This window comes from Crocodylus siamensis, chromosome 10, assembly GCF_052110815.1.
Source record: "Crocodylus siamensis isolate JL-2025a chromosome 10, ASM5211081v1, whole genome shotgun sequence".
NCBI lineage: Eukaryota > Metazoa > Chordata > Crocodylia > Crocodylidae > Crocodylus > Crocodylus siamensis.
This window is the reverse complement of record NC_143404.1, coordinates 66,096,366-66,108,681: the sequence shown is the minus strand read 5'-3', so window position 1 is coordinate 66,108,681 and position 12,316 is coordinate 66,096,366. Positions and strand designations below refer to the sequence as shown.

The following is a 12,316-nucleotide window of genomic DNA, read 5'->3' as shown; positions in this document are numbered from 1 at the left end:
TATTTGCAGAGCCTATCTGGGATTTAAGCATAAAGCCATAATTGAGACTAATGGATTTAAGGAACTTGGAAAATATCAATCTGGTGTTGCACTATATAAGTATCCACACCTAGATTTACAGAGCCCTGTCAAAGAAAGCAAGCGCTGAATTTGGTGTAAAAGCTGACATGAGTTCTCTGGGGAAGTCAGGCTTCTTTTTTTTCCTCTCTTGAAAGCTCTAGTCATAAATTCAAACAGCATCTCCCTAAGCATCTCTCTAGGACACTGCTTTGCCTGGTGCTAATTTCTGTATTTCTTTAACATGTGCTTGCTTTTTATCAAGCCAATATTTTCCCAGGATGTATCTGTCAATTGAGTTTGTTTGCATGATCATAATCTACCCAAGTGGAGGAGAAAAGAGCCACACTGTGCCAATGCTCATTTGTGCTCAGAGATGATGCGGGGGATTGGTTCCAATCTGTTTTGCATTGTGGGCTATTCTAGCTATCTCTGCACCTTCTGTTCCATGAGATGCACTCAACCTGCTGAGTTCTGGGAAGATGGAGGAGGTAACTGAAAGCATGTCTTCTGTCACAGTGAATGAAAATGGCTTTTAGCTATCCGTAGGTATTATCTGCCGAATTAATAACTAGAGGATAGTTGTGGAGATGTTATTGTGGTTGTGGAATCTCCATCCTTGGAGGCGTTTAAGACCTGGCTAGTTGGGGCTGGTCCTGCTTTGAGCAGGGGGTTGGACTAAATGTGACCTCCTGAGGCCCCTTCCAGCCCCACCTTTCTATGACTCTAAGCCTTGCCTTCTGCAGCTTCCAGTCATGACTAGCTATTGTGCTCCTTCTGTTATAGACCATCCTTCTCCTATAGACATAGTAACTTAGGTCTTAATTCTTTCTGCTGACTTGGATTTCAAGCATGTCTCTTAAGCATAATTTTCCTTTTCCACTATAAAGCAACCTAAACAGAGAGGAAAATGGCCCATAGCCATAGCTCTACCACTTTGTGCTGTGATTCTAACAGCTCTCACAAGTTAAGTGAGGTCAGATAGAGCCAAAAGTTAGATGGAGAAACCTCCAAGGAGCCAAGAGGTGCTTCAGCAGAGAAAAGGGTTGTTGATTCATTATCAAACACTTGATAATGGCTTGGCTTTGCAAAGATGCTTTTCTGTGTTTTGGGTAACTAAATTAGGGCTTCTCACCTCCTGTTAAAGATCCCATGGTAACTTTTCACAAGGAACTAACATTAAGACCAGCATCTCATCCAAGTTGCACCTTAGGTATTTACCTGCCTAAAATGCATCTGCCCTTTCATTAGCTCAGGACCCCACATGGAAGCTTCACAAGAAGGGGTTTGAATGATATGCACTGTGATGTAGGCTCCTATCCATTAGGAATTGTACTGTGTTCCATTAACCTGCATCTCAATTCCAGCCCCCTAAAACAAAAGTAAATTAAATGCACAAGCAAAGAGAGCTGGCTTTGCTCTGGCCTGGATCATGGCAAATTATTCCTTCAAAGCAGATTCAGACAATTAATATTTAATAAAATGAACTTCTGTTAAACTCTCAATTTGCTTCCAACCTCTTTGGCAGTCAGACAATGCTTGCTATTCAGCGTGGGAGGGAGCAGCACGGATTATTTAACAATCCACTTTGTCTCAACTAAAATATTCATGTTTGCAGATTATCCATATTTAGCGGTTTTAAAAAGCATGGCAATTTGAAGCTAGCTGTTTCTGGAAAATTCAGGCAACATAGCTAGAGCAGTGATTTCCCTTACACCATGTTGCTCTCTTGGCCCAATGAAGTGTTTTTGCTAAGCCAGTTACCTAAAGAAAACAGGGTCTCACATTTGCACTTATCCCAGATTTCAGCCATCTGGGTAGCTGCCCATCTATAAACCCAGATGATGAAAGCCCTGTAGATTCACATCCTTGCTAGACACTGAGTTTAGCCCTGGCAGGGCATGGTGCAGCTCTCTCTATCTGGAATGGGGTTTGCAGCTATGCTGGTGGCTCCAGCTGAGGACAAGCATCAGTATAGACAAGGCTGCAAAGTTTGGTGGCTATATCAGTTCTTACGAAGTGCATGCCCCACTTGGAAAGAGGTAAAAATCCCAGTGACTTCAGTAAGTATTGCAGGCAGACATGCAAGGGCAGAATCTAACTCTATGAGTGAAATTTTCTCTTAGGCAGGGAGATCCTGACTCAGGGAGAAGTTAACAAGTCTTTGGAGTGACTGGTGTAAGGTACAGAATATGTGAACTCAGAGATCAAAAGCCCAGGAAAGCCCTGAAGCTAAGGCTCAAATCTGCTGCTGCTGGTGCCCTTTGCATGCATGATTTGCCATGGGAAATGGGCTTGGGGGAGTATACGTGTCCTGCAAGACAAGGCATAGAAGAGATTTTACTCTAAGATCTGCCTCTCCTCTCTGTCAAAGGGACTTACTTTGAGAGTTTCATTTCAATTTGCTGCCGGATCTCCTGTCGCTCCTCATCTGTCCGCCTTGGGAAAATATTCCTGTCCTCCAGCTCCTGCTTGCTCGGCCTGTTTCGTAGCTTGACTGCCAGCAGCTCTTTCTTGCATTTTCTTGGCAAGGTACCTGGGACAAGCATTGAAATACAAACATGTCAAAGGGGCAGTTTGGAGTCTTCCACAGATCAGAAGTGAAAAACCCTGGAGGATCCACCTCCAAGGTTTGACTGCAGCCGTGTATATGTCTGTGGGCAGAGTTAGGCCTGAGTTGACTGACGAGAGCAGCGAACAATGGTCCATTTGGAAATACGGCAGAATTGTTTTTCCATTTCATCCGCTACAGATCAGGGCAGTGTGTTGAAATGTACTTCTGTTGAGATGAGCTTCCAAGCATTCATCGAGCGTCAAAGGCTTACGCCCCTCATCAGTTCCGTGGGGCTCCTCATGTCCCACAACAAAGCCTGCAACCTGGAGCAGTCAGAGGTGGAACTGGCTAGAACTGTTTCCCTTGCAGTCCTCCTTCCCCTTTCGCCCTGCTGTACCTTTTGGCTCCAGAGTCCCTGGCAGTGAGCAGAGCACTGGAGCAGCTGTTGAAGTTCCCTGCTGCTGAGGGGAGATATCACCACTTTTTTTTTCAGCCACAGATGCCCATGTCAAGCAGGCAAAAAACCTCCAGGTCTTGGCAGCAACATCTCCACGGAGCAGCTGTGATCTCTGCTGCCACTCTACAGAACTACAGTTCTCCAAGTGTCCTGTGCTCACTGCCACATGCTCTTATGCCACCACAGCTTGCTTCAGGAGCTGGAGCAGGAAAGCACAGGCAGAGGAAGGGACAGGAGGGTGAGGTAGATCCCCATCCCTTCTGGCATCTTCTTTCCTCCCCTTCCTCCCCCTTAGGCAGGGCTCATGTGCCACACATCACCACTCTGCCTCCCCATCCTTATGCTGCTGAGAGCAGTTAATGCTTCATCTGTAGAAGGACTAGAAAGCTCAGAGAAACAGGAGTAACTGGGATACAGATGCTTTCCCTCAGGGTTACCAACTCAAATCTGGAGTCCTCTGTGATGCAGTGGTAGACTCCATCTACCATGCAGGAGACCTGGGTTCAATTCCCAGACACTTATTTAACTATAGCCATGGAGGCATCAAACACCTGGACTCGGTCTGGTCTTCAGAGTCTGTCTCAGTGGCCTAAAGGGAGGATGGAAGGTCTGGGCAGCCTCCACTCCTCCAAAAAATTCCTGCCCAGGCATATGCATTGACGGTCTGGGTGGCCCTCATGCATACACCACTATCCAGGAGGATCGAAGGTTGCCACCACCAACTCAAATCTAGCTTGCCTGACAGGGACTGAGGGGTGACCTCCTGACATGATAGAACCAGCTCTGTGATGCATAAAAATTGCACCGGTACCCCTGTCAGCAGCCTGGGCAAAGAAGCCAAGGAATGAATAAACCTTGCAGAATGAACACTCATCTTGCCCCTAAATGCTCCCTTCAAAGCGGGGTTTTAAAATGCAGCTGGGAAGGTATTTGGGGAAACTTTTTTGCAGGCACCTCCTGCACCATTCTGTAAAGAGCAGAGGAATTTGGGGGTAAGATTTTCATAAATACTAAGTGTTGTTCTAACTGCTCCCACTGAGGATTATGAGAGTTTGACTATTGACGTCACTGTACTGACTGCCATCCCATTTGGTGCTGTCCTTCAGTAATACTTGAGACAAAACTTTCATACTTAACATAGAAACCCTGTGAAACTTTCGGCTCATAGTCATCCTTGGTATTATTCCACAAACTTCAATGAGTTTAGCAGGGAAAAAAGGTGCCCCCCTGGCTTATTAAACTGTCTTATAACATGAGTAAGAAGCCTCTACTTTAAATAGTTTGTGGGCTGGAAACCCCCTGATTTTCTCTGCATTCTTTGTTTGGTTTTTTGTTTGGTTAGTTGGCTTGGTTTGTTCTTTGGAGGTTTGGGGGTTTTTTTTTTAAACAGATGAAACAAAACGTAGAATGAAATTCACAGCAGGGCAAGACCAGATTTCCTTGGGGCTAGGTTACTAGAAGAAAAGCAGTTACTCCCAAAATGTGTCAGTCTGTTCAGTGCTTTTAGTAGAGCTTGCCTTTTCTGAAAGTCTTTCTCTACTAAGCAATAGCACGAGTAAACCTTAGCACATGGCAGTTATACATCACACCCGTATGCCTTGCCTGCATAGTTAGTGTCCTACCCCAAGAGATCAGTGCAAGAGGAGGTCTGAGAGGAAGAGAAACCCCAGGAGGTGGGTTGCTAGCTCTCTACACAGGAAATCCAACTAAATCAGTATATCCACTTGTTCTTGTCAATGAATTTATAATACACCATAGGAATAATAAGAGACTCTATTGCTCCCATGTATTTATATTAACATTTAGGCTTTTTTAGAAAAAGCCATCTAATTTCTGAAGAAAACTGAATCTGGATTTTATTTTTCATTTGAGATAAGATTATGTCTGTCTTTCATAGGGACACTTTGAAGGTTGGCATGACTTGGAGAGTCTGTTACCATTTCATGTCAGCTTTATCTTTAAAGGTGATCTGTAGGATTATGCTATTATTCAGTGGGCACATCTACACATTCATTAATATGTCCTAGTTACTGTGCATTAAGTTTAATATTTGGTTAATCGAGTACTATTACAATGCACAGTAACTTGCACTACTGCACAGTAGCACCAACACATGGGTTTTTCTGATGCTTACTGTGCAGTAGCCTAATAACACTGTGCAGTAGCATATTCGCACAGTTTTTGACCATCACACTACTATACAGTTGTATTAGGCTACTGTGCAGTAAGCATCTTGTGTAGATGCACCCAGTTACCTGTTGATTTCAGTTCACTTTATACAGAGAAGCTAATAGTATTATCACCAGGTTACAGACTGGGGAATCTGAGGCAGAAAAGATTTTTGCCAAAGATCATTCAGTGAATTCAAGACAATGACAGTGCTCTAAAATTAGAACTTTATGGAGGTATAGTCAACCCAAAATTCTCGTTGAAGTCTGGAAACTCCCTGCAAGCAAGTTGTACTGATACTCTACTCTTCCCTAGAATCTTCCATCTGAGTCTTTGCAAACATTACTAAGCCTTACAGTATCTACCTGGGACAGTATGTGTAATTCAGAAGTAATTCTCCTCTGGATTGGATGAAGCCACCCCAGTTTATGGGTTTGTGTCATCCCGCCACTATTTTAATTTGCATTACACTGGCATAAAAAAAATGATGTAATCATTTCATCTGAGCATCCCAAATTCAGTCACTGAGGATCAAGTCAGTCTAACTCACTAAGCAGTAGTCTTTACTCCAGGTGAGACAGCTAGATTGGATCCATGAAACATTTGCTAACACCTGCAGTTCCCACGTAGGGCACCGTCACTTCAGGAAGCCCAGTTCCAGCAGAATCTAGAGTGTATTTCAGTGGGCGCATCTACATGAGATGTTAATGGTGCAGTAGACTCATTCTACTGCACATTACCACAGCATGAAAAAAACGTGTTAACGCACAGTAGAACCAGGTTACTGCACATTGGCAGCACTTAAAAAGTATGCACTGGTGCTAATGCTCAGCAGTGCCAATTATGGCACATTAAGTTTAGTACCTGTGATTACAGGTACTAAACTTAATGCACCATAATTATGACACATGGATGAACATGTAGACATGCCTAGAAATTGCAAAATCTGATCCTGCCCCACTTCCTCATTGGGCACATAAACATGAGACACTTTACTACACATTAGACTAATCTAATGTGCAGTAAAGTATCCCTGTCTACACATGGGACTTACTGCGCAGCAAATTAACTGTTTGCTAGTACCAGGAAATGCAGGTACTAGATTAACAGCACATTAGCTACTGTGAAGTAGTGCACATGTAGATGCTGACCTGGAGCAATTTGCTCCCAGTCAGGCCAAACAGCAGGGGGCCTGCTGCTACCTGGCTAAGCCCTGGTGCAGGGGGAGCAGTTATCTGCCTACCACATGGGGATTAGGACTGTTTCCCACATGGCTGCAAGAGGTGTTCCACAGGCGGGACTGCTGCATCTCAGTCACATGGTTGGAAGAGCTGTCAGGGCAGCCAGGCCTGCTGCACCCTAGCTATGTGGAGACAGGGACCAGCCCCCATGCCCTTGCTAGTGCTAGGGTTAGCACCCATAGGAAGCTCAAGCTCCTCCTGGCTGCTGCAGGGGGGCAGAGCAGGGCAGGAGCAGTCCAGGAATGAACTGTTCCCATCAGGATCAAATTTGCTTCTGACAGACACATTCTCACGCATGTGGGAGTGCAGTTGTTTTGTGAAAAAAAATTGGGCCCATTAATTGTATGTAGAGATGCACCCAGTGAGCAATTTCTCCAAGTGACTTGTTCTTTTCTAAACCTACCCTCCTCTCAGTTTTTAAATTATACAATCCCCTACCCTGAAACTCCATCATGAGCCCTAATAGTACTAAGGAAGGGACAGGAGTTTACCAAGCTAGTTACAATACTAGTTGACAACTGTGATGTGTGTCTAGGTCCTATGTTATTTGAATCACCACAGTGCAAGGGTGAAGTTTGTTCTAGTTAAAGGCTTCAATTAATCTTTGATCCTCTCATTTTATCTCCCTTGTATCTCTGGAGTCACTTGACTCTTCTGCCATCACGTAACAAAGGACATTGGCACATCTTCCCACTAGGCATCAGTGACTTTTGCTTATATCTTTTAAACTTGCCAATCTGATGACATTTGTGGTGGTTCTTTCCAGTCCCCATATCAAAGAAAGAATGGTTTGTTGGTTAGGGTTTTAATATAAGATTGCAGCAATTTAAGTACAGTTCCCTAACCTGCTACACAGAATCCTGTGCAACCTTGAACAAAGCACTTAGCCTCTCTGTGCCTCAGTTCTTAATCCAGAAAAATGGGCATAACAACCCTGCTGTACCTCACAGAGGAGATTCATCCTGTGAGGTCCCTTCCAGTACTGTGATTCTAAGATGATGAGGTGATTAGATGCATGTGGATACAGGTAGATGGTTAGATAGATTCTTTTTGATCTACCAGTCAACTCAGACTTCTTAAACCAGGAGGAAACCAGAATTCCTCAGGATATTACTCTGTTCTTACCTTTGCAGTTACTGTATATTTTGCAAATACTTTTGAAATGTAAGTGGATTTCAGCTAATGCAAGTGCAGACAGTGCCACCCAGTGTTCGGAACAATAAATGTCTCATTCAGATCTGGTATAAACTCATGATTGCAGAGTTGCCTTCCCATTAGGGGTCGTGATGTGAGATTAGAGGTTCACATGCCACTTCTGTAGTTGAATGAACCATTCTGTTGAAACTACCACACGACCTTCCTTCAAAATCAATGACTAGAACTTAGATGTGTACTCGCACAAAACACAGCAAGATTTGTGCTCAGTGAATATAATTATGTGATTTTGTGCATGCCTGTTTTGTAATGCATACTCTGTAATAAAAAGGACAGGCATCCTAGCTATAACTCTGTTTGCAGACTGATGATCTCCAGGCATTTTAAGTACATCTAAATCAGAGGCCAAAGTCTGGATCTTACAACAATTTGAAAAGCATCCTAAGGCGCTTGTACGTGTGATGGTCGCCACAACATACATGTGACGAAAATGTCATTTATGTGGCTTAACAGCATCACACGTTACATGTGCACCAATGTGCAGGGTTTCTGATGAGTTTGCACTGTTGCAAACTAAACTGCATCTGGATATAGTTTATTTTGCAACATTGCAAACTGCAATGATGTACCTGTTGGCTTGGCCCCTAGCTGCAGGGAAGGCAGTCCGGCTCTGCAGGAAAAAAAGGACCAGGCCCCTTGTTGTGAGGGGCCCAATCCTTTTTTTGGCAGAGCCTGCCACCTCTCCTGTGGCTGGGGCCCAAGCTCCCAGTGGTCCAAGCGGCCCCTTAGCTGTGGGGGGCCCTGGTCCTTCCCTCCACAGTGGCAGTGCCCCCTGAGGCTGCCTGGGCAGGCTGCTAGTGGGCCAGGTGCTGCCCCAGCTTCGTGGCAGTACCCAGCCCAATCCAACTGTTTCTTGAGCCTGCTCAGAGAGCAGCACTCGGTGGACTTCCAGCAGGTGGGCTCGGGAAACGGTTGGATCGGACTGGGTGCTGCCTCTGAGCTGGGGCAGCACACAGCCCTCTAGCAACCTGCCCTGGTGGCCCAATCATGGAGGGAAGGACCGGGGCCTTCCCCAGGTTCAGGGTCCACCATTTCATTTTAGGTGGCAAGGCCTAAACCCCCATCACATGTACAAGTACCCCTAGTGTTTGGAGACACTTGAATTCAAGCTAACCTGTTACAGAGATGAGCCTGACAAACCTTTTTGGTTTTGATTCCATCATGTATTTGACTGCTAAAGAATGAAAGAAAGAGGTGTAATTATGAAGAATGGAAAGACAGGAAAATCTTCCTCATACTGTGATCTATGAGCCTGTGGCATGTCATCCAATGGAACTGGGGAAATATTTATTAGGAATCAGCATTTCAAAAAGTTGGATGCACATATGTGTATACACGCGCATGCACACACACACACACACGTTTGAAAGATTTCACCCATAACTAAGTGACAATTGGCAATGTAATTATTGCATTATCAATCAGTTCTAAAAACTGGGCATTTGAATAAATAGTCAATTAGGCATCCAACTAACCATCTATGTCCTCATGAGACAATATATGAAAACTTGATTGAAATTTGAATCCTTCCATATCAGAGAACCCTAGGAATTCTGGCCTGGAAAATAAACTTCGTAAATTCTAGATGAAATGGGTAACCTCACCCAAAACTTCCCAAGAGGACTTTTTTTGTGCATTAGTGTCAAAAACTTTATATGGTCCAACATACCAGAGCTGTAGCAAAGTAATTCAGACTCCATTAGGCAGGCAGGTTGGAATAAATTCACTGAGTTGTTAAAGTTTAACCAATAAAGGTGGTTAAAGGAGAGGTGGCTTTGTTTTTAAGACCTTGTATTATGGATGCATGTCCCTCCAAGCTGGCTCTGTCACTTTTTGCCACATACACTCCTATCCTGGGGTGCTGTCTCCAGAAGGGTCCTTTCAAAACTGGCACGTATGCACCAGATAATGCTCTGACAATGAGATATCATGTATGCAAGCTCTGCCAGGCAGGTGAGATGATACAAAGCAATTCATGCAAAACTGAAAGGGTGACATGGATTAAAATTATATGTATATCTCTAAATGACATCCCAATATGCTGTCTTCAGTTAGAAACAGAATCTGTGCAAAAATGAGGTAACAACAGAGAAATCCAGACCACTACCACGTGCCTAAGTATGTGGACCACTCCTGTAGATCATGGTAATGTTTTTTATTAAGATAACAAATTTAGTTTCCCTACCAGAAATAATGGAGTCATTCAAAACCTCTTCATCCTGATAAAATACAGAGTCGTCCTTGAGTTCTGAGTTCATGATCATGTTTTCTTTGTTCTCATCCGACTCTTTAACTGAGTTCCGCTTGTTCTCTGGATCATTGCCGTGGCTCAGTGAATTCTCCTTTTCTTTGTTGCACTCAATGCTAGATGTTCTGGATGGACGGACATCCACCCTCTTTTTTGGAGACCCTTTGCTCTCCCTTCCATGAAAGCTGTGGATAGAAGGTACACAACCATGTTTTCAGACAAGATCGTTTCAATGTCACAATAGAAACCTAGTATTATATGAGCACAAGCAGCATGTCCTCTGCAGTGAAACATGCAAGGGACATCGTGCAATTGGATTTCCAGGATTGTGATGAGAATGGCTAACACTGTCTCTGTCTCTGTCATAAGAACAAGGTACAGAAGGGTGATAACTAATGCATTTCTTTGATACAGCGCTGCATGCTGTAACATGCTGACCTTTTTCAAAGAACACGGCACGTGCTTCTAATGTAAAACATGCATGGCATGAAACACCGCTGTTCTGCTATTTCATTATTCTGATAAAGATTTAACAGGGCCTGGAGGGGTATTGTATTAATCTATTCCCTGTGACAAAGCCTGTTGTAGTATTGAGAAATGTTACCAACTTAAATCCAAAACTATATCTTTGTTCTTCTCTACTGCTGCAGTAGAAGGTTTATAATGAAAAATAGATGAAGTACCTAAAATACTCCTATTCCACCCTTCCTATTGGAAAGTAAGATTCCGTATACGCTTACATATGGCCAAAAAAACCCCATACTAAAATACTACTGCTTAATGCTGGTAAAGCACTCTTCCATTTTCACAGATTATTTTTATATTAATTTTGCAAATGACTGAACTGAGGCACCTGGGATGTTAAGTGTCTTGCCTGAGGTCACACAATGAACCTCTGGCAGAGGTAGTACTGGAACTCAGGACTTCCTGCTTGCTACTTCTCCCTTCTCATGCACCTAGATACAAGTCTATATTGGGGAGCAAATGATCTCTTTGGTAGATGCTAACAGTGATAACATCAACAGACAGTTGGGACACAAGCAATAGTAGGGAAAACACAGCTGAAGAATAATTCAGAGGAGCTATATATTAGCAGCCTAGCTACAGTCAGGAAAAGTTCAGAAGGTAGGAGGCTGGAGGCAGAAAGGTATTACGGAGGTGAGAGATGGTGGTCAACTGATATAAAGTAGCTCATATTTAACAGTTTCAATATTGAGAAACAGGTAATTTTCTCTAGTCACGTGTAAATATGATATGCAGTATTGAAATAACTCATTTTCTTAGGTGAAGTAGGCATTCTTGAGTCAGGGCAGAGAGATTCACATCCTGTCTCCATCTTCTGAAATTCTAACCATTGTGTACAGCTCCAAAAGTCACAGGCAACCTCAGAGAAGTTGCTGGGGTCTAATTTTCAATAAATGTGTCCAAGAAACTGGATTCCTAATTTTCAGGCATAGTTATTTGATTAAATTGGCTAGTTGGGTAATTGTATCCCTGATTATCAGAACAGTCTATCTGATGGAGAAATTGCTTGATTTGCATGCGAGAGCCTGGACAGTTTTGTGTGCAGATTAGCTGTGCATTTTGTGCACATGCAGTTTTGAACACCTGGCCTCTGATCTCTGTTCCTGATGAACCAGCCTAAAGTGATGTGTGGTCTGCAAGGATGTAGTTCTTTTCTCAGGACTAGCCTATGTTATTCCATCTGATATCCTGATTCAGGGACAAGATACTTTTTACTGTGGACTGTGTTTTATCAAACAAGTTCACCTATCTGATCCCCTGTTTCCCTGTTGCAGTATTATCAAGTTCAGTTATTATAAAGTGATAACAGAACCTTTCATTTTAACTAGAGATTGTTGCCTGGATTAGCAGCAGCAACAAATAATGCAAGGACAAAACTGAGCGGATTCAGTCAACTTGAATGAATGGAATGTTTAACAGCAAGAAGGGAATTTTTATTAGAAAAATATTCTATTTTCAAGGATTTTGTTCCCCGGTACACAGCGCACTATATTTACCTATCCTGCCGATGTTTAGTGGCCAGAGCCCTGTGGAGTTCCTCAATGACTCTGCTGGGAGGTAAAGGCAGGTGGACGGCAGCAAGGTGAGGGGAGCCAGTTGGCGTTGGGTGCTGTCCTCTGATAAGGGAATCAGAGCCTTTCTGGCCAGAAGGATGGAAGAGGGCAGCTTGTCCTGAGATTTGGGAGGAACCAACGATGACATAATTCTTCAGGATAGTGGAAGGAGGGGATTTCACAACTGGGTCATCTATTTCACTTCCTGCTGCCAAAAAAATAAAAATAAAAAAATAAATTAGAGGTGATGCCAGGCCTTTGTTGTTACACACAGAGCCTAAGTTGAAATTTACTCTA

At 43.5% G+C, this 12,316-nt stretch overlaps 1 protein-coding gene across 10 annotated transcripts in view; it reads right to left on the bottom strand.

The window, feature by feature from the left end:
- The window catches only part of PHACTR3 (phosphatase and actin regulator 3), a 197,718-nt gene that overhangs the window by 35,459 nt on the left and 149,943 nt on the right, over nucleotides 1-12,316 (bottom strand). For 9 of the 10 annotated variants that reach the window (XM_090020750.1, XM_090020746.1, XM_090020751.1 and 6 more), the window contains 3 exons: nucleotides 11,963-12,227; nucleotides 9,879-10,126; nucleotides 2,440-2,593 (listed from right to left, as the gene is read on the bottom strand). In XM_090020750.1, coding sequence (XP_089876876.1) covers nucleotides 2,440-2,593; nucleotides 9,879-10,126; nucleotides 11,963-12,227 — 667 coding nt within the window. The remainder of the gene's footprint in view (nucleotides 1-2,439; nucleotides 2,594-9,878; nucleotides 10,127-11,962; nucleotides 12,228-12,316) is intronic. The other variant, XM_090020743.1, reaches the window with a different exon arrangement.